At 33.0% G+C, this 23,556-nt stretch overlaps 2 protein-coding genes across 3 annotated transcripts in view; one reads left to right on the top strand and one right to left on the bottom strand.

The window, feature by feature from the left end:
- LOC139496341 (ralA-binding protein 1-like) overlaps positions 1-4,011 on the bottom strand; it is a 52,343-nt gene extending 48,332 nt beyond the window's left edge. The window contains exons 1-2 of one of the 2 annotated variants that reach the window (XR_011657625.1): positions 3,942-4,011; positions 1,450-1,551 (exon numbers count right to left, since the gene is read on the bottom strand). Coding sequence is in view for 1 of the 2 variants with exons in the window: in XM_071284859.1 (XP_071140960.1) it covers positions 1,450-1,489 (40 nt within the window). In the remaining variant the exon portion in view is untranslated. The remainder of the gene's footprint in view (positions 1-1,449; positions 1,552-3,941) is intronic. The other variant, XM_071284859.1, reaches the window with a different exon arrangement.
- A 3,486-nt stretch (positions 4,012-7,497) lies between these two features.
- LOC139496342 (interferon alpha-inducible protein 27-like protein 1) lies at positions 7,498-18,360 on the top strand. The gene is made up of 4 exons (XM_071284860.1): positions 7,498-7,555; positions 9,518-9,586; positions 14,650-14,718; positions 17,265-18,360. The coding sequence occupies exons 2-4, from the start codon at positions 9,520-9,522 to the stop codon at positions 17,531-17,533; spliced, it is 405 nt and encodes a 134-aa protein (XP_071140961.1). The 5' UTR covers positions 7,498-7,555; positions 9,518-9,519; the 3' UTR covers positions 17,534-18,360.
- The last annotated feature ends 5,196 nt before the right edge of the window (positions 18,361-23,556 follow it).

The following is a 23,556-nucleotide window of genomic DNA, read 5'->3' on the forward strand; positions in this document are numbered from 1 at the left end:
TTACTTTGCTGAACATTATTGCTGTTTACAGTTTATCTCTATCTATAACAATATTCAAGATAATAACCAAAAACAGCAAAATTTCCTTAAAATTACTAATTCAGGGGCAGCAACCCAACAACAGGTTATCCAATTTATCTGAAAATTTCAGGGCAGATAGATCTTGACCTGTTACACAATTTTACCCCTTGTCAGATTTGCTCTAAATGCTTTGGTTTTTGAGTTATAAGCCAAAAACTGCATTTTACCCCTATGTTCTATTTTTAGCCATGGCGGCCATCTTGGATGGTTGGCCGGGTCACCAGACACATTTTTTAAACTAGATACCCCAATGATGATTTTGGCCAAGTTTGGTGTAATTTGGCCCAGTAGTTTCAGAGGAGAAGATTTTTGTAAAAGTTAACGACGCCGGACGACGACGGACGACAGACGACGGACGCCAAGTCATGGGAAAAGCTCACTTGGCCCTTTGGGCCAGGTGAGCTAAAAAGTGTACTAATTTAATTGTTGATTAATTACAGATGATTATTGGAAATTTATCAAGTAAATTATAGGCCTTACTTGAATACCTTTTATTTATTCATATTTATATTGATATTTCATTTTTTTAAGATCTTGTTAATCCATTAATCATTTATCTTTCAGATATAATTTACAGAATCACTTTATGTAATGTAGATCAAAAGTAATTGGCAATAAATAAATCTATCATCCTTATAAATATCAAACATCTAATATACACATTTGTGTATTCAATTATGAGGTCAAATACTTGTGTATTAAGAATTATAATTATGTAAGACTGAGGTTGATAGGTAATGTGGTCAATTTGATTGGCAGTTTAGGAGGTGGGGCATTGTAATTAAAGGTCCACCTTGTCTCTGATTGTTTAGTGATAATGACAGTTGTCAATCATACTAGTTGAATCAATACCCAGTTACCTAATCAAAATGTTTTTTAAAAAGCCTGCACATCAACACACCTTAATGACATACATTCTTGAATGAACTGCTCCAATATTATACCCAGTTTTTTTCAGTTATATGTGTACTATGTGCACATACATGAGAACCATAGGGAACTATATATTTCAGTGTGAATACATTTAGTAACAGTAGCTAACCTGTCCTGTTGTTAGGGAGGCTGGTGCCTAAGTAAAGATTAAGAACAAGTTCTAATCTTTCCAAAAATCTGAATTTACAAAGTTAAGTTAGAGTAATTCCCCATTGATTTTCATGATTTTACGTTACACAACATAAAAAATGACGTTCTTAAAAGTCTGACAACGAAAGTCATCACCAAGCAGTGTTCCAAGTGCTGTTAAAAAATTTGAACCAATTAAAGCACCATGCTGTTTATGCTAGACATGACTTTAGCCTCCAATAAAACTGTGATGTTTGAATAAAACACAAGTTTAAAAGGTAGAATAAAATATTAAGTGAGCTTCACCTGTATAACCTTTATCTGTTTCTTGATTATCAAAACTCATTGTAGGTCAGCTTCTCTATACCGTGTATACATTCACATTTTTGTTGATTTTCTACACATTGTCTGTAATGAAAGAGATATCATGAACAGTTTATTCTGCATTTTTGTCATCATTATGTCGAAAAGGGATAGCCAACCATACAGTATGGGTTTTTCTCATTGTTGAAGGCCATATACAGATGCCTTTAATTGCTTACATCATCATCTGATCCACAATATTTTAACATGTGGGATATGCGTTATAGGCTTTGGTCATTTAGGCATTATAGTTATTAATTTCTGTGTCACTTGGTCTCTTGTAAAGAGTTGTCTCAATGGCAATCATTCCACATCTTATTTTTTATATGTATATATGCTTAAAACAAGTGTATCAAACATGGAGTTGTTTTTTTATTTCAATTTTTTTAATTTAAGTTCCAACTTTTATCTCAAGAACCAAACAAACATGACATTGAGCACTCAGTCAGGGTTTAAAAACTCTTACAAATCTTTGTTTATCTACTTGAAGATGTAAGTTATATGTAAAATTTACATGCATAAGTAAATGTGTAGGCTTTTTTTTATTTTATTTTCAAGGTTTGAATTATCTCCCCTTTAACTTCTCGAAAAATGATTTTTGTTTGTTTTGGGAGGTCACAACATGGCTTAACAATGTTCTTTTTGGTTTGCTAATTATGTTTTATTAAGAGATAAAAATTTGACCACGGAAACTTACCAATGAAATTTCTTATCAATTAATTGATACTTTGATACATGTACACGTAAAATGTAGCACATTTCTCTCTTACATGTCTTATATATATATATATCTATAGGTTACAAGAACGCAATTATTTGTTTGCCTTTTTTTTTTGCAGAAAATCATATTCACATTTTACAAAGTATAGAAATATCTTCAATTTTTGCATGCCTGAGCCATTAAAAAATATGCTTTTTTCAATAGGTGAAAAAAATAGACGATCTTTTTCAACGGGTAATACAAATGACCGAATAACACTGTTATTATCCAAATAACACTTGTAATGACCGAATAAATTGTAAAAACTGACAGGCTTATCAAGCAAAATACAATTTCTAGATGAACATAGTTGTTTTTTCAATGGAATTTTTGTCTTTTTACCTATAAAAAAATCAAGCTTGTGAGAAAAATGTCAAGAAAAAGTTATAAATACTTATTGAAGTGATCTTCTCATATTACTTGTTTCAGTGATTTTAAAAAGTCTGTGTCTATTTATCATGTTTATAGATTTTTTTTTAATATTTCACAGCCCAAATCACTTGAAGAAGTGATTCTGAAATCACATGTTTAAGTAGTACCCCTGACTGCTAAAGGAAGTCAATTTACGAGAGATTTTGCGACCTCGAGACTCAAATATGCAAATATTTATACTTTTTTCACTTCTTTATATATATATATGTTATAGGAGATCAATGTTTAACATTTAGTAGCATAGCCAACCACAATTTTACACCTCCTTTACAGGAGATCGGTATTAGACGTTTAGTCCCAACCAGTCCACGATAACAATCGGAAGCTCTCGGACATTTAGTTTACTTGCATCGTAAATGAACGAGGTGTTAGATTATGCTCATTTTCATAAATCATCACTGTTTTCTTGTGGTCACGTGATAATCTTTAAAAATGAAAGTCAAAATGCAGAAATCAATGGGTCACTGTAAAAACTATGGAAAAGCAAAGGGTGGCAGGTAGGTGAAGCTTACATAAATGTAGAGATAAATGAAAAATGAACAAATTGATACCCGATTTATTTAATTCCAAGGCCGTTAGCTATAGTTGCATGGCACCAGAAGCAATGAAGCAGTGCATCTATTTTGGACGGGCATATCTCCACTTTTTGATATTTCTACTTCTACTATATAATGACTGCCTTCAACAAGTTGAAGTTTACTTCACTGGTACTGCGCATTGCTTTGTGAAAAAAAATATATGGGACGAGCTCTGACGTCCCACGGCCCCAGCTTGTCTGGCAAAACAGCCGTTGAACATCAGAATAATCTCGGACTACAAAATTTCAAGTGTTATTCAGTCATTACAAGTGTTATTCGGATATTAACAGTGTTATTCGGTCATTCTAGGTACCGTTTTTCTACTTCATTTTGAGTCAATTTTTGCTGCATGAGCCTATTTTTTTTTTTGGTTGTAATGCAACACTGCCATTTCTGGAAACAGGTACTGCTACCCGTTTTTCCCTAGTTTGTGTAGTCTTCGAGAGAAGCTCTATTGTGATAGTCGAGTTTGTCATATTTTTACATTTTTTTATTGTTAGGATCTCAAACTCCTGTGATATGATCTACACATAACAGCATAATTCATGACGTGTCAATGGGACTAGGAACGCTACTTTACAACCTACGGAGTTATTCATCAATGGAAATTAAAACTATTGTTTGCTCATGCATGATGCGTTACATGCAGGGGTAGCTTATCTTACCAAAAATGAGAAATTGTATTATTTTAACCGGAAATCTTCCTAACTTATAAAATGCACATCATATCGGTCTGGACATGTAAATTTCTCCGGGCTATTAACTATATTTATACTTCAACTCTTCATTGTCATTAAACAATATAAAGGAGCACGTTATAGACAAATATGTAGTAGATACATACTTCGCCATTCTTTCAAATATACATCAAATTATAATAATATAGGATAACTCAGTAGGAACTAGTCATATAATTTTCATTGAGACCCTTTGAGACAAAAATAAATGTCACACGCTACAGTCAGAGGCGGATTTAGGGGGGGGGGGGGGCAGGGGGCCCGGGCCCCCCTTTTTTGGAAAAAATTTGGTTGCTTATATAGGGAATCACTGAAGCGTGACTGGAGCGGGCCCCCTCTTAGGTCAGTCAGTGGCCCCGACTTATGAAAATTTCTGGATCCGCCACTGACAGTTAACATTTAAAATTATCTTGACATCAAAATACAACAACTAATAAGTTTCATAATCATGATAATATTTTTAAAGGTATGAACGGTAAACTAGTCCATGCCTTTGTTGCAGCATAATGAATAGATTATTTTCAACGGCAGGGTTATCAGGGTCGACACCTCAGGATCATTTTCTTCGTCTTTTTAATTTAAGGTTTCAACTGATAATCATAATTGTACCTTAAACAAGACACTTGTGTAAAATAGATGACCTGTACATTTTTCTGCTCATTGTAGTGAGCATGAAATGATTCCGGACCGTTTGTAGTACGCCTGGATTCTGTTAATAGTAGTAATGCACAAATACTTGGGGAAATATGGACTTAATGTTTGTGCCTTGAGCCACACATGACTTAACCTGTAGCAAAATTGAATGCGCGCAAATGTAACAAAAAACTGCACACAAACGTTTTCCATTCTCAATGTTATTCGTTCTCTCCTAGTTTACGTTTGTTCGAAAACAATATATGCATGATAATGATATTAGTTCTAAATTACAACCTGTCAAAAGAAAAACGAACCATTCTTTCTTTACGCTGCTGACTTACATCATGTATAGTAACTTTGAAAATACTAGTCCTATCGTATGACTTACAGTAAAGTCTTTATACTGGTTGATTTTGTGGTTTTGTAAACAGTTAAATGTTTGTTTATGTGTCACTGTGCTATTGCGAAATGTGTTGGATATTCAACATTGATAGTGAACAAAAAATTTCGGATAAAAAAACGTTGCATGTAAATGATATGTTCCAGGCTCAACATTGGTGACGTTGATTACTAGTGTAAGCAATATTTTATTCAGAAACAGATAAATAAATACGTACATAAATACAATACAATTACAATGGATTGGAAAACAAGTGACAAGTCACGTATACACATTCTTCTCCTTAATTCATTGAATACTAGTATATGAACTGTTGTAAATCAATGTGTTTATCGCTGTTATTAAGCTACATGTCGTCGCTGGGCTTCCAAAATGTTGCAAAATACTAATTTTTCAACAACAAAAATCTCAAAAATAGGCTTTGAAAATCTTGCCGAAATGCATGCTTCTAAATTGTCGTATGTGACTATGACAATTTTTGACAAATGGCAGTGAAATAAAAAAAATTGACATTTCTGATTACCCCAAAGCTTCGAAAGAAATGTACATACACTCATGTTACACATGTAAGGAATAACGAGAGAAGAATTAACAATAACGCTTTAATCATTGTCGTTTTCTGGTTTTTTTTCCATTTCCGTAATGATTTTTGAGTATCCATTTCTATCTTCATTTTTATTTTGATATGATAATAAATGATTTACGAACAATTTTAGGTCCATAGATAGTCAAAAAGTTAAAAAAAAAAAAAAAAGGTTAACCTACATTGTATTTAATTTGATAACATGCATACTCATTAAATTGTTTTGAAATAGACATTGAACGACAAAATTTCTTTTTTGTGACGTTTGCATTTTCTGACGCCCAACACGCGAAACAAGGAATGTGTTGGTTTTTTTTTAATTTGAAAGATGCCTTTTGTGTTTTTTGTTCATGTTTGGTTTTTTTTTTCTTGAGATTTAGTATGACTTAGTGATGACTGTTGTAACCATATTTTGACTATTTTACCGATTATGTCTGTTTTGTTCACGCATCGTTGTAAAAATAATAAAATTTGTTGCGACTGTCATAAAAGTGAGAGGTTTAATTAGCACTATTAAACCAGGTTCAATCCACCATTTTCCACATTTGAAAATGCCTGTACCAAGTCAGGAATATGACAGTTGTTGTCTATTCGTTTGATGTGTTTGTACATTTGATTTTGCCAATTGATTACGGACTTTCCGTTTGAATTTTCCTCGGAGTTTAGTATTTTTGTAATTTTACTTTTTATATGACTCATGTGACTAGCGATTATCATTTGTGTGCATTTTTATGCACAAAATACGATTAATATACAAATTTGGGCAAATGCTGTCAAATATTAATTATGAATTATCAGGTTAACTCGGACTATTGCCGACATAGAAGCTAAACAATCGTGTTGTAATGCCATACACATTGTAGCTGCATTGAATTTGTTGAAAATCACAATATAACTAGTCCAGAATCAGTTACCGTCAGAAAATATTAATTTTTTAAAATACTTTTAAACAGAAACTCGGTTGAAAATGTTTCAAGTTACAAGTAGAGTGCTTGAGTATTATTTTTTTCCCTGTTAATTTGTCATTGGAGTTTGACAAAAACCCAAGAAGTTGTACAGTCCAACAAAATCACTTGTCAAACGACAATCCCTTTATGTATGCGTGTTCGTGATAAAAGTAAGTGCCATAATAGAGTGGCCTGTAACATGTCCTGAACATGAACATACCAAAGAGAAAAGGGTGAATGGTTAGGCCGTCTTTAAAATTCACTATTTTCGTTTGTGATTTTGTACTTCATGTTGATTTTGTGGTTGTGCCTTATTTTTGCGGTATTTTGCTGACGATAACGGTCTACCTTTAGATTGAATTTATTAATAATAAGACGATGTTGTGGTATGATTGCCAATAAGAGAAATTGTCATCAGAGACCAAATGACATAGAAGTAAACATATTTACTTTTATAAATCAATAATTTATTCTACTAGTTTCCAGAAAATGTCATATATATATATACGATTCCAATAAAACCAGGGAAAGTAACAAAAGTTGAAATATTATACAAATTCCCGTTAATTATCACTGGAGACCAAATGACGTAGAAGTTAACATTTCTTTTTGTTCTAAATTTTTCGTCATACTAGTTTCCAAAAAATATCATATTATAATACGATTCCACTAAAAACCAAGGATAATAACAAAAGTTAAAATATTTTACAAATTTCCGTATGCACGACACAGTAATAATCATTGAAGACTAACTTTTGGGAAACCTAAATACCGGTAAACACACGATACTCAAAAAGAGTCTTTAATCCTCTAGAATCTACTTTTCATTTCAAATAATGACTTTGCATTTTCTATATACGCTAAAAATAGTTAAGCAGACACACTTAAATCTATTTTTATTTTCGTTTTCCTATTAAAGGCAAATCACGGGCCGTCTTCTTCTGTATATGTTGGAGCTGCCCGGTGTTCGTAACAGGTATGACTATAATATATCTAGAACATTGTCACAATGTCATAAATACACGTTTATTAAATTTTAAAACTGAGTTTAAACTTTTTGTAACAAACACAAAAATATTATCTAACCTTTTATGCTGTGAATTAATTAGGAAAATGCGGAGAACATAAAAAAGTTTATATAAAACATTACTCATTCTATCTTCTTATAAAAAAGCATATTTCTTCCCCATTTTTATTGAATTCTCGAATAGATATATTGTTTCCATGTAATGTAATTTAGATTTGTTGATTTAACTGAAAATATTTTTTTGTTTAAGTGCTAGTGAGCATAAAAAGGGGGGTAAATATTCTCTTATGACAAAAATGCTTGGTAAGTGTTTTTTTTTTAGTGTTAATGCATGATAGATTTTGAGGATAAATACGACAGAACTATCCGTGGCTATACTTGGGTATTTATTAGGTCTTTCCACTTTTCCGTGAAAAGACCTATTCATTTGATCTGATTTTTTCCTTCTCCTGTATTGTTTTTTCAATATATGCCGCTTAGATTTTGTGGTATTTGATATCGACATGTGTATACACTTTATTACTTCACACTGCTTAAAAAAATATTATATTTTGTAAGAGTTATGATCTCCCCAAACACTGTTTTTCTTGTGTGTACTACTTCTTTGCAACCGTAAAAGATAACGAGAAAATTATTTTACCAAATCGTTCGTTTTATCCTCAGGACGTTTTGATTAATTATAACCGAAGCAGTATAGAGATTCCATATGATAGTTTTTTTCCCCTTATGCATTTGATATATAAGTGATATGCATGCGAAACTGGTAAACCATAAGTTATAGATACCTAGGGTCTTTTGATTTGAGGTTCATGTTCCCCAAAAATTAAAATAAAATAAGGTCAACGTTTTGGCTTATTTTCACTTCTTTTCAAAATCCGTATAATATATCGACAACATATATATTTACTTAATTGTTAGTTGCGACATGTAGTAACACATGCATTTTGGTAGAAAGGGTACGTTGACATTTAATGGGAGTTTTCCCCTCCTTTTATAGTTATTATTACACGTATGATGATATAATCCATGAACCATATGTAATAAAAACCTAGGGTCTTTTGATTCGAGGTCCTTGGTTTATGACCTTGACATTGAGGTCAAGGTCATAAGTAAATTTGACGTTCTGGATTTTGTCTTTGATTTTTGATAATTAAACATTATCAAGCCATATAAGACTTTGTGCATTAGATTACAAAGCCATATGACTGTGAAAAAGCAAACCGGAAGTGCCCTTTTGTAAACCAGAAGAAGCTATTTTTTGTAACTCATTTGATGTGAAGGTATATAGAACAATATGCTTTTGAAATCAGTGTCAAATAAACTATCTAAGGGAGCTACCATTTGATGGGGGGGGGGGGGGGGGGGGGGGGGGGGGGGGGGCTAGGATGAAAAATTTTGTCCTGCATTTTTTTAGTTGTAATCTCTGTCCTGCCCTTTTTATTTTTCACTCTATTCGGTCCTGCTTTTTTTTTTTTTTTTATCCTGACTTTTTTTACATAAATTGTCATCCTGACCTTTTTTTTTGCAAGTGTCTCATCCTGCCTTTTTTTTTACTCAAAACTCCTGTCCTGCCTATTTTTTTTCAAATTTCATCCTAGGCCCCCCCCCCCCCCCTCCCCCCCATAAAAATCAAATGGTAGCTCCCTAATAATACGGGAAGTGACATTTTGGAGACCGGAAGTAAAAAATAACATGCCTTATTTCAAACCAAATTATAAAGAAACCATATATATATTTGGAATCAACATACACTGAGCTATCATTTGACACAGGAAATCACATATTAACCCGAATTTTAATACTTTCGAATCAAAATATAATATGAGGAGTGAAAAGACCTTCAACTGTTCTCTGTTATTACTTATTTCTGGTTCTCTGAACAATTGGATTTTAACATTAATTGAATTGCAGAGATGGATTCACAGAAGTCATTTATTTTGGTCTGTTCCTTGCTGTTAATATCTGCACCAGTTGTCGGAGGTATGTGTTGCCCGCCATTTTAATTCTGTTAAACCACCTGTATTATGTAAATGATTTGTGAGTATCAAATGTAAAATCATTTTTCAGATTGAGACATTTTATAAATTTAGTGCTTCCGAAGTGCATTTGTTGACTGGACTTCATCAAGAACGCCCAATTAACAATAAAGATTTATAAATCGAGTTGTATACACACTGGATGCGCTTATATACGCGTACGTACAGGAAGAACCTTCATAGAATTACTAAAACAATCGACCACGGATATGAAGCAGCATTTACGGTAATAATTTTCGAAAATGAAATTAAACGTTTTGAATTTCCGAGGGACTTTTCTCGAATTACTCTTATCAGGACACACCAAAAACGAAATTATTGAAGGTCGGTTGTTCAACCAATGACTGTACACCGATTTGTACAAAGAAGCGCAAAAACAGGGCAAGTGAAATACAGCCCCATTGTATGATGCTTAAAGCCTTAAATACTCACATATAATATTTCAAAATGTTTTAATAAAGAATATTACAGGGATGACGAAACTCATTTTTTATGCTTTTTCTGATGATTTTTGGCCATTCGGAATTTAAAAATTAAAGTTTTCAATAACTAGAAGGGTTTTGTATGTACAGGAGGACCAATAAGCTGGGCATCTTGTATGGCTGTAGTTGGTGTTGGAGGTTTGGTAGTAGGAGCTGCAATCCTACCACTATTGGGATTCACATCGGGTGGAATTGCAGCCGGGTCATGGGCAGCCTGGATGATGTCTTTATACGGCGGTTCTATACCGGCTGGAAGTTTGTTCGCAATCTTGCAATCGACTGGAGCTGCTGGTGTTTCATGGGGTTCTTTTGGTGGAATATCTGGATTTTGTGCAGCGTTGACCGCTCCATTCCCGTAAATCCTACTGCAAGTGAATACACACATATGTATATAATGACTTTGCAAGAACTCGCCAAGATTAGATGTTTTTGGAAAAAAAACACATTTTTATCGTTTACCTTTTAGATGAAACAATACCAAGCTTACCATTTAGTTGTCTGGTTAATTAAATATAATTATGATATAAATTGTATATCTCTTAGTATTAAAGTCATATATTCTGACATTTACATCGTGATATGTAATGGTTGTGAATATTGAATTATAGACATAAATTCTTTTACGGTGTACTGTAATGACTTGTGATTCTGTTTTTGTCGTGTTACATGTAGTCTGTGATAATTTTATTTCATTTCTTTTTACACTAACAAAGCAATTTTGTAATTCTGACATTTATTTTAGTTGATTGATGTTACTTTGTTGCATTTATAATTTATTATCAAAATGCCACTACTAGTTGTTATTATTACTTGATCTGTATCTGTATCTGTATAATACTGGAAATGAACTCTAAATACTGAGTAAAACTTATCCAGGAATTGTGTGTGCGCCACTGATGTAACTAGTCGCACGATATAACTGCCTTGAAACTTTCCACAGTTTTACAGATCCCGACAGTATTTGGTAGTAAGTTCCAATCAATGATAGTTTGTGGAAAAATGAATGTTTATAAATTGTCTGTATTTGCTGATAAAAGTTTTATTTGTTTGACGTTAGAAGTTTTTGTATTGCGTTGTCTATGATTTTTGCACTGAAAGTCACAATTTATTAAAGTAAACCATCATAGGTCAAGGTATGGTCTTCAACACGGAGCCTTGTCCTACACCGAACAGCAAGCTATTAAGGGCCCCACAAATTACTCGTGTAAAACTATTCAAACGAGAAAAACAGTCTAATCTATATAAATAAAGACAAAAGTAGAATACCAATGTTCGAAATTCATTATTTGATTTAGAAAAAAATAAACAATCGTCAAATGAATATCTTTCTACTAATAATTTTACATACCCAAATTCTCAAATGACATAAATGGCATAATATAACATCTCGGAATACGTTTTTGTGCTATTTTGTTTTCACATAAAGTAAGAATAGGCTAACTTACAAATGTATATGTTTAATTTTATTCAAAGGAAAATCCGTTGGCGTTTCGGTACAACTATTAATTTTCAAAAAGTTCACTTATTGAATTTATAAAATGCATGTCTGGAAATAATCTTATATTTAAATTTGTTTAAAAAGATGCATATATGAATAATTTGGTTTGACTTATTGTGTGACAAATATCTTTTCACGAATATTCAGTTTACATTACATTACATTATGATTTCACATGCGTTTTACGAAACATTTTCAAATTGATGGCGAGTATTGTACAAATTAGCCTACTTACCATAAATGTTTGTCGTATATTAAGATGAAATGTCTTTTCAACATGTTCATTCTGATTGTTCCAAATTACATAACGTCATTAACGACGATAAAATATATTATGAACTAACGAAGCATGAGTACTAATAGGCAATCAATGATAATTAAAGGAGAAATCAATGGGAACTATAAAAAAGACCCAGTCACACTGTAACGTTTCAAGAGCTACGTTTTACTACGTTTTGAAAGCGTAGTGAAACGGGACAATACACAACGAAGCGTATCGAAACGTAGTGATCCTTTCTTCCAAACGGGACCTGCCCCATATGTCTTGAATATTCAACAACAAACGTAGCGAAAATTAAAACAAAGTAGAAACCTAGTAATATACACATCAAAGCGGAACGTAACAAAACCTGCTTACTTAGTATCGAAACGTATCAATGCGTGGCGGAAACGTAGGTCTACTAGTACGTAGCAAAACGTGCTTACTAAGTATTGAAACGTATCAATGCGTGGTGGAAACGTAGGTCTACTAGTACGTAGCAAAACGTGATATGAACGTAGCACAAACCTAGTAAACCCTAACTATCAAAACAACGGGACATTTTTATTCAAAACGTAGTTGAAACGTAGCATTTTATAATTTAAACGGAATAAAACGTGACAGTGTGACTCGGGCTTAAAATGTATAATATGAAATATATATGGGTGTTTGAGATGTTACGTAGGGCAACCCTCCTTTTTTACAACATATTTTCATTATAACGGATAAATTCAAACTGTTCTTTGATGCGAAGACTTTTAATATTTGGATGTAGGTACCGAATTGTTAAAAGGGCTATCCAGAGGTTTGATACAACTTTTTTTCTAAAGAAACAGAATCATGCTTTCGATCTTTCATTGAAACTTTTCTTTTAAATTGTAATCATACTTAACTGCCCACAGATGATTATTTGTCACCATCGTTTTTTTTTAATTTTAGAATAACGTTAAAAGTGTCACACGACCATACTTTTCTCTAATTTGCTTTAGGGAGCTACCATTTGATTTTTATGGGGGGAGGATGAAATTTGAAAAAAATAGGCAGGACAGGAGTTTTGAGTAAAAAAAAAGGCAGGATGAGTTAATTGCCAAAAAAAAAGTCAGGACGACAATTTAGGTAAAAAAGAGTCAGGATAAACTAAAAAAAAAAAAAAAAAAAGCAGGACCAAACAGAGTGCAAAATAAAAAGGCAGGACAGAGATTACAGTTAAAAAAAATGCAGGACAACATTTTTCATCGGTTAAAATGGTAAACATGATTTTCAAAAATCCGTCGCTTCCAAAAAGATAACCAAAAATCATAAATTTGGTGAAACAAAATATCCAGAATATTTGATTCATATACCATGTATTCTTGCTGCTCGAATTTTTCTGTTCAGAAAAATAAAGCTACCATTTAGGAAGCTGTAATAATAGTAATAATATCTGTACCCATTTTCAATTCGTAGTTGTCAGTCAATATATGAGGCAGACTGATGTATCTGCTGTATCCTTTGTTTCCTATTTGATAGGATATTTCCATTGAACATAGTCACTAAACTAAGAAGGATGACATGGTGGAAGGTGAAGTCAAAGGATTATGATAGCTCCTTAGATGATCCGTAATGTATAAGCCTCATATTAATTAGATAACAAGTCGAAATTATGACTAGATAAGGACACAGGTCAATGTTACCCTTCTAGAGCACCTGAGATCACTCCCAGTTTTTTGATGGGGTTCGTCTTGCTTAGTCGTTCTATGTTGTGTCTTCTGTACTATTAATTGTTTGTTTGACTTTTTATTTATAACCAGGCGTTGTCAGTTTGTTTTCAATCTATGATTTTGACTGTCCCTCTGTATCTATCGTCCATCTTTTAAGTATGTTAAGTACTGACTAGTACGTAATTTCTTGAGAAGATTGTATGGATTTTTCGAAATCTATTTTGTCCTTTTAGTTTCCAGAAAATGCCATATATGTTTCGTTTCAAACCAAAAGAAAAGTTCAAAAGTTGAAATGATTTACAAATTCTGGTATGCAAGACACGTTGATTATCGTTAGGGACCAAACGTTTGGGGAAACCTAATTATACATAAACTCATGATACACTGTAAACATCTCAACACGATCTATGTTTAATTTCTAGAATCTACTCTTCATTTTCAAATATTGATTTTGAATTTTCTGTAAACGCTAAAAATAGAATAACAGATATTCCGATATCTATTTTTATTTTCATGTTTCTATCAAAGGTAAATTACACTTTACCTTTACCTATATTAGAGCAGTCTGCTGTTCGAAACAGGTAAGTATTTTATTCTCAAGATATTATTTCTATATTGCGTGAATTCTTTGTTATTATTTGTTAACTTTTGTATTGTGATTTGATTAGTATAGGGCGATGACAATTTCATTTAAAACATTATTTGTGTTACAATTTATCTTTAAACACTTTTTCCCTGTAAATTTCTGAAACTCTCGAATATATATCTTTAAGCTTAAATTACAGGCCCATGTATTATTCAGATTTATTGATTTGATTGAAACATGTTTTTGTTTGAAAGTGAGTGTGCATAAAAATTGGATATATATACAAATATATATACAAGTGTAAATGAAGATAAATTCTTGGAATACATAAGTTCTGTTGGGATCTTATTTAAATTATCTTTAGAACGATAAAAAGTACATATACAACTGATCTGAACTAGACCAATACTACCCTAGATCATCTGATTTTTTAAAGAACTATGCATGGCTGTACTAAATAATTGATGTTAATTAAATTGTAGAGATGGATTCACAGAAGTCATTTATTTTGATGTGTTCCTTGCTGTTAATATCCTCACCAGTTGTTGGAGGTATGTATTGTCCTCAGTATTACTTATGTTTAACATGAACACTCACGAGTAATATGTACACACAATGCTGGTGCATTAAATGTAAAACATTTTGTTTGTTCAGATTCAGACTCTTGGATTGAGATTTGTCTCATTGGCACTCATCCCACATTCTTCCTAAATATCTTTATACATTAGCAGTAGTGCATTGCTGCACTGGGCTTAATCCAGAACGATAAGAGATAAAAGCTTAAGAATAGAAAAAACTTTACAAAAAGTAAAATCACAAAAATACTGAACTCAGAGGAAAATCAAATCAAAAAGTCCCTAATCACATGGCAAAATCAAATGACAAAAAAAGGCAACAGTAGTATACCGCTGTTCAAAACTCATAAATCCATGGACAAAAAACAAAATCGGGATAACAAACTAAAACCGAGGGAAACGCATTAAATATAAGAGGAGAACAACGACATAACACTAAAATGTAACACATATAGACAAAATCCCACGAGAATAACAAATATAACATATATATATAACATCAAAACCAAATACATGAATTTGGGATAGACAAGTACCGTGACACGTCTTATCGCAATGTGAATTTACACTCAAAAATAAGAGAAAACAAACGACACAACGTTATAATGTAATACACACAGAAACGAACTATAATATAACAATGACCATATTCCTGACTTGGTACAGGGCATTTTAAAGGAAAAAATGGTGGGTTGAACCTGGTTTTGTGGCATGCCAAACCTCGCACTTTTATGGCCATGTGAAATATAACATCAAAATGACAACACAGGACTACAATATAAATAAATTGGAGAATACAATTGACAAAGAATCACACGAACAACAGCCAACAAAAAGCAACAAGTTCAAAATTTTAATACGCCAGAAGTGTATTTTGTCCACACAAGACCTATGTGTGACGCACAGATACAAAAGTTTGAAAGCCGAAACGAGTACAAAGTTGAACAGCATCGAGGACAAAAAGATCAAAAAGGTTGTGCCAAAAACGGCAAGGGTTTTCCGTTAAGTTACCAGAAAATCCCTATAATTTAGAGTAATTTATACTTTTGCAAACAGTAAATTTAATAAAATGAATATTCAAAAGATGTACATGATAAAGCTAAAGTATTAACTAATTACAGGAAACAACTGAAATACATTTACATAACCAGACATTTGAAACACAAAAGTAGACACATCCGAATACGTTTAAACCTCTACGCCAAGTGACGTCCTATTTGAAACTGAAAAATGACGAAAAAATGACGTCATTAGAATTAGTAAAACAGAGCATCAAAAAATGAAAAATGACGAAATAATGACGTCATTAGAATTAGGATTAATTTAAGATTATATATTTGAACTAAATACTGATATTGCATTTAATAACAAAGCACATTTTAATTCTTATTAATATAAAACTGAGGTAGCAATTAACTATATTATAAAACTATGTCAGGTTTGTTATGAATCTAACTTCAAACGTAAAATATCGTACTGATTACTTTGAACGAAATCAAATCTGATAAATGAAGGCGGTGATTAATTTTCTTTACCATAACACAGAAATATAATAGAAAAGACGTCAACACATTTGACAAAATCCGATGAGAATTACAAATATAACATTAAACATTTAAACTAAATACATGAATTTGGGATGTATAAGTACCGTACCACGTCTTATAGTAATGCGAGTTCACACTCGGCAAAACAGTCACAATCGGGAATAAGTCACGTTTGGTAATTAAAAGATTAGACGACATTATGACAAAACACAATCTACCATGTGGTAAAAATGTCCTTAGCTAGTTTGGTCAACGAAACATCGTATGGATCCACCAAATCGTGATGGTGTCCATAAAATTTACGGAGTGTCAATTTTAATCTGTCCTCCTCATAACTTTGTTGGAGCAGTTTCTGCGTAAGGAGCACACTCCTGTATATGAAGTCCGTATAGTGTGAACAAGCACGTGAATAACGTATCACATAAAAAAACCGAAAGGACAACAACTGTCAAAATGACTAAAACTAACTTTGGTAGGGTTAGAATCTAAGTTTTTTTTCTAATTTTACTAATTATATAATAATTCGGTGAACAGATTCATGATGACATTTTTAAATATCTAATGCTTTTTTATCAAGAACACTAAACACGAACATTTTGAAGGCCGGGTGTAACAGCAACGACTGCTTCCAAATGTGTAGTACAACGCGCCATGATAGGCGATGAGGGTTGCAACGCCGCAATCAGTCAAAATAACTGTAAATTGCAGTAAGAACGAGTTCATGCATTCTTAATGTTGGTAACAAGTACATTTTATAAGTGGTTTTAGACTTCACGAAACTCTTGACGACATCTCTGACCATTAGTGTGTTTTCAGGTTATTAAGGAAAGTCTAAAATAGGAATACAAAATAAACATAAAGAACATCACATGGATGACAAAAACATATGTATTAGTTTGCTTTTTATGAAGATTCAGCAATCTGAAATTAAAATACAAGTTTGTAATGACTTAAATGTTTTTAATGTACATGCAGGAGGACCGATAAGCTGGGCATCTTGCATGGCTGTAATTGGTGTTGGAGGTTTGGTACTAGGAGCTGCAATCCTACCACTGCTGGGATTCACTTCAACTGGAATTGCAGCCGGGTCATGGGCAGCCTGGATGATGTCTTTATACGGAGGTTCTGTCCCAGCAGGAAGTTTGTTCGCAATCTTGCAATCGACGGGGGCCGCTGGTGTTTCATGGGGTTCTTTTGGTGGAATATCCGGATTTTGTGCTGCTTTGACCGCTCCTTTCCCGTAAATCCTACTGCAAATGGAAGCACATATATCTAAAGTGATGTAACGGAAAATCACATAGTTTAGATACTCTTTGAGATGACGTATTCTTCACTTTTGACAGTCATACATTAAACATTGCCAAGCTTATTATTTAGTTGCAAATATTAATCGGCTTCTGATGAAAATAGCTATACCATAAAAGAAGCATCTCTTTGTATCAACGTCATATACTAGTATTCCGGCATCAAACAATGATACGTTATATTTTAGGATATTGAATTGCAGACATAAGTTCTTCAACGGTGTAGAATAATGACTCGTCATTATGATATTACCATGTTAATCAAGGAATTACTGAACTACTTTTTTTCTGTCTATGAAGAAATAACATCCAAAAGGTGATGCACACTAAATACCTGCGTGTTATTTAGAGTATTCACCACATTTTGAGGTTATTTCAAATAAACAGAACAGTCATTCCTAATTCTAAATTTAATTTAGTCCCCATCTTCCTATTTTTACCTGTTCACTCAAGTGTCAATTATTTTCTAGAATGGCGATATATTTATTAAAATTATGATAGCATCGCAGTACTTTGTACCATGCGGAACACAATCTGCTTAATATATTTCTCCGATTACACAATTTAATGGAATGTGGATGTTTTTATCAAAACTATGCATCACGTGATGAATTGTAAGCATCGCGGTACTTTGTACCATGTGGAGCAGAATCTGCTTATATTTCTCCGATCACACAATTTGACGAACATTTGACATTGGATAATTTCTATGTCATATGCATCTTTATCATTGCATACAGCTTATAGATTAAAAAACATCCAAGCAATAATTTAGTCACTTTATTTAATGTTTAGATGATATATATATTGAGAACCATTTATTTTTACAAGTTATAAATACAAATTATTAAGGTTTTATATCATGAGTATTAACGCGGTAGAGTTTGTTTCGAATGTTGCACCTAATTTATTGACGATTCATTGTCTGTTTATCATTACTTGTAGCGTTTTGTTTGGTACGTTTTGATTATAACAATTCAAAACCAACCAAATATATAGTTAGAAATATAATGAAACTACTGTGTGACATATTTTCTAGGCTTATCAAAGTACCTAATAAAAGAGAGACGAAAGATACCAGAGGGACATTCAAACTTTTCAAGGACAATTTGACATGATAATAAAACGTATCATTCATGGTTAAATTGCATTCATTTAAAAACAATTGATCGTCATAAAAGGAGGGTTCTAACTCCCCCTTTACCCCTGGATCTAATACTGCGGAACTTAGAACTGAAGAACTTTCTACTACCTTAATTTATGTGACATACGTTGTATTAATCATCTGAAGACTATACCCTTGGCAGGATCAGAGCAACTTGTTAATGTAATATTTTTCATTCCCCGTCCCTCCTAATGTAATGCACCGAAATTAAGATGATATCAAGACAATTTCTTCGACATGTCCCCGAGTCTCGTAACACAGAACAATCTAATCACCGCATTCGATCCCTGATTTTTTCGCACGACCAAGTACTGCTGTGATCGGGTGTGGAGACTACATTTCTGTTTTTTTTAAAGGTTTTGCTTTTACACAAAAAAAAAACGGTTTTCATATCCAAACTACACAGAAGAAACTGAGTGCGAGATTGTATAAAAGTCACTTAGTGTCAGGTTGTGAGGATACATGTTGATCAGTTTGATCACATATATAGATTTCTGTTGTTTCTAATTTAAAGATCCCCAAGGGTGACTGGGGAAACGAAATATGGTCACTTGGTCTTCTCCCGACCGACAGTAAACAGTTAGCAGTCACGTCTGGTCAGAATGGGGACGTTAAATCCAATGCCTCGTGTAAAGAGAGTGCCACGTTCTTTGCACGTTAATAACCCTTGCCACAACTCTTTGAGGGGTCCGTAGGTGGCATGTTGCAATGCAAAATTTCTGTCCCAATCCAATATACTATCATTTTCCAGTGGCAGTCCAAATTTTCCCGATCATCATCCCGAATGGTCTCTCTTATGAATAGACCTACCTATTGTTTTTATTGTTAACTTGTTCTCGTCCTGAATATGCATGAAATATTTGCCACTGGACGTTAAGCAACCAACAATCAATCAATCAATCTAATTTAAAGACGCAGCACTTTTGCCTTCTGGTGCATGTCTCATAACATCACTGATGATTCGCCCAAGGAAAGTAGAATATCAAGAGAAGTTGGTTGTAGCATCACCTTGTCACACACCAAATCTCTGCGAAACTTCAATAGTACTTTTTTCCCCGACCACTTGCATGCATATTAATTGCTCTGAGGTTAAGCATTGACATATAATGTATTTTTTATTTGTAATTTTTATCTAAAAAAACAGCCAAAGTTTTACTTGGTGATAGTATTATATTTATGTCTTCATCATTCCGACGTTCCTTGATGATGTGCATCGAAAATATTTACAAAAATAGCGGGAAATTTAAACAAAAAATATATTTTTTTGAATTTTAAGGTAACTACCCCAAACCGTAAATTGAGGGGTACCCCCATTAAAGGGATAACATACACAAATGTTGCCATAGAAACTTTTTACGACCAGACGGAAATTAAAATATAGATATTATTCTATCATTTAAAACAATTTGCAGCCGTTTGTTATTCTGGACCATTAAACTCGTTAACTAAGCGTCTTTTTCGATGTCAGTTGCAGTACTACTAGTTTGATTGGATTATCGGAATGTATTATTTTGTTACTTTGCTATACATGAAAAGCGAGATAACTCAGATGTACATTATTCTAAAGCTTTTGTTTTGATTCAAATGATACGTCAAATAATATTTTTTTAAATCAACATGTTTTATATAGTTGAAGGAAGGATTTGTAAAGTATATAAATCCTTGATTGAATGCTGAAAGTGTACTAGAATCACTAAATACATAGATTTGTTTAAAAATCCGGTATCTTATCAAAATCTCTATATACTGCTATTGGTTTAAGATTTTCTGCAATACCTTCTAGATCAGTAGTACTTCGGCAACCGCACAACGAAGTGGGAAGGAAACATTGTGATAAAATAAAAGAAAGGAAAGAAACAAAAAAAGGAAGAAACAGCATGGAAGTTATTCATCTCTCTCTCCACATAAGAATTTCACTCTGCTCTCTCTCTATCTCTTTTTTCTCTCTCATAATATTTGTGATTTGTGTTTGTTGTATATGATTGCATTTATATCGTTTACTTAACAAAATAATAGGCTGAATTTTAAATATCCAAACGACCTATTGAAGTCCATACCATGTATTTCGTTACAATTTATATTGTATCTCAATATTGAAGATAAAAAAATAACTTTGATAAAACTCGACGAACGGATGATTGTATTCATTATGAAACTGACCCAAAACGTAAGGTGAGATAGATTTGGGATAAATGTTAGTACAATACAAGAATTTAACTACCATATTTGTGGGACAACTAAATAAAACCATCATAAATAGTTCCGCATAGAACATCTATATAATGTTATCAGTTTGTTTAAACATTTTGATAATTTAAATCATTATAATGACAGGTATGCACAGTTTCCCTTCGAAAGGCCTCGGTAAGTATTGATTGTATTGAAATATTTATTTTGGAGTCGTTAACATTGCAACCTTATCAAAAATGGGGACGACATTTTGGTAAGTAATATAAACACGAACTTTTGATGTTTATGTCAAGTAAAACTAATATTTACGTATATAAGCCGAATGATGTATTTTTTTCTGTTGAATATTTTAAATTTTGAAATTTAAGGTGTAATTTATAAACCAAAAAAATATCCAATGCGGAAGATAAACTTTAACTTGGGTACATTTAAACGTGACAAACAAATCAAATCTATACATGTCCAAACCACTGCGGTTGTCTTATGGTATCGAGTGAGAGCGATCGTTGATTGAGCATGTTGAGCCTCGTTATATTTTAGACTTTGAATTTAGTGTTTTCCGCATTCAGAATTAAGTGCAACGTATTGCCGGGTCACACCCACTTATATTATCAGTCTGGATAGATAAGGTTACATTATTATGACATCTCGGTGTCATCTTTCTGAATATGCATGTAATATTTGCCGCTGACTGTTAACACTCAAATGACCAATTAGTTATGTAACAACTGAAAAATTATTTTTTTTAAATTTTGTCGTGAAAGATTATGCATGTTTTTATTTCATGTCAGTCATGCCCCAAAATATAAAAGATAAACACAGTATACTCCATGACGTGTACGTAGTATGATTGCCATTTAGACAACTCTCCACAAGAGACCAAATGATACAGTAAAAACAACTATAAATTACCGTACGGCCTTTAACAATGAGCAAACAAATACCACATAGTCAGCTATAAAAGGTCCCGAAATTACAAATGTAAAACAATTCAAATGAAAAAAACTAACGGCCTAATTTATTTACAAAATAATTAACGAATAACAAACATGTAACACAGCAACAAACGACAACCACTGAATTACAGGCTCCTGACTTGGGACATGTACATTGAGAATGTGGTGGGATTAAACTAGTTTGTTGGTGCAAAACCTTTCCCCTAACTTGGAACAGTGGTGCAATGGTACAATTCAAAAACGAACTATACAAAACCATAAACAAAAACAAATAAGAGAAACTGCAATAAACGACAACTACTTAATTACAGTTTATATTTCATGTTTGTATATACCATGTTTGTCTGTCATTCCAGTGCATATAATGTTATCTTTATAAAATATCAGTTATATATAAGTGTGTGTACAACTAGACGGTGTCACATGTGGAGTAGGACTTGCTTACTCTTTCTGAGATCATCTCAACTTTTGGTGGGTTTCCTATTGCTCAGTCTTTAGTGTTTTATGGGGTTCGTGTTGCTCAGTCTTTAGTGTTTTATGGGGTTCGTGTTGCTCAGTCTTTAGTGTTTGATGGAGTTAGTGTTGCTCAGTCTTTAGTGTTTTATGGGGTTAGTGTTGCTCAGTCTTTAGTGTTTTATGGGGTTAGTGTTGCTCAGTCTTTAGTGTTTTATGTTGTGTTTGATGGGGTTCGTGTTGCTCAGTCTTTAGTGTTTTATGTTTTGTTTGATGGGGTTCGTGTTGCTCAGTCTTTAGTGTTTTATGTTGTGTTTCATGGGGTTCGTGATGCTCAGTCTTTAGTGTTTTATGTTGTGTTTGATGGGGTTCGTGTTGCTCAGTCTTTAGTGCTTTATGTTGTGTTTTATGGGGTTCATGTTGCTCAGTCTTTAGTGTTTTATGGAGTTAGTGTTGCTCAGACTTTAGTGTTTTATGGGGTTCGTGTTGCTCAGTCTTTAGTGTTTTATGTTGTGTTTGATGGGGTTCGTGTTGCCCAGTCTTTAGTGTTTTATGTTGTGTTTTGTATACTGTTGTTTGTCCTTTGATCGTCTTTTGTTTTTGACATGATACTGTCATTTTAATTTCGACGTATGAGTTAGATTACCCCTTTGGTAGCGTGTATCTCTCTTTTAAGAGTTATAATTCGTATTTTAAAGACGTGTTTTCTAGTTTCAAAATAGATATTTTCTAACGGTCTGCCAACTCGTGATTGCGTTAATATTTTTTTTAACTAAATTATCTATTGAGCAGGGTCATTATGAAGAGATTAGCAAAGTCAAATGAGTTTTATAAATGAGGTTTTATAAATCCAATAGGACAAGAAATTCATTGTCTTATGGAATTTCCCCAAAGAGTGACTGAGAACTAGGAATATGGTCACTTTGGTCTTTCTGTGACCGACAGTAAACTCCTTGCAGTGGCGTAGCTAGGCAATTCTAAGTGTACGCCCGAACCCCGGAGAGGGCCCTAGTGGCCGCAACATACACCATCGGGTACGTGACAGAGCTCGTGTCCGGGTTCAAGGTTTATGCCCCAATGAAACTCAGGCGTTATCAAGAAAGAAATATCTCACCAATAGCAACATACTTTGGAGACGTATTTTTTTTTTTCTTTCTTATCTTTAATGTATTCATTGTGTTGATTGGGAATCTAATGGT

This window comes from Mytilus edulis, chromosome 11, assembly GCF_963676685.1.
Source record: "Mytilus edulis chromosome 11, xbMytEdul2.2, whole genome shotgun sequence".
Taxonomy (NCBI): domain Eukaryota; kingdom Metazoa; phylum Mollusca; class Bivalvia; order Mytilida; family Mytilidae; genus Mytilus; species Mytilus edulis.

What these genes read in the sequence shown, in the direction of transcription:
- LOC139496342 (XM_071284860.1), top strand. Translation starts at nt 9,520, where the DNA reads ATGGATTCACAGAAGTCATTTATTTTGGTCTGTTCCTTGCTGTTAATA. An exon ending in ATCTGCACCAGTTGTCGGAG is followed by an intron (nt 9,587 to 14,649) that starts GTATGTGTTGCC and finishes ATTAAATTGTAG; the next exon opens with AGATGGATTCACAGAAGTCA. An exon ending in ATCCTCACCAGTTGTTGGAG is followed by an intron (nt 14,719 to 17,264) that starts GTATGTATTGTC and finishes ATGTACATGCAG; the next exon opens with GAGGACCGATAAGCTGGGCA.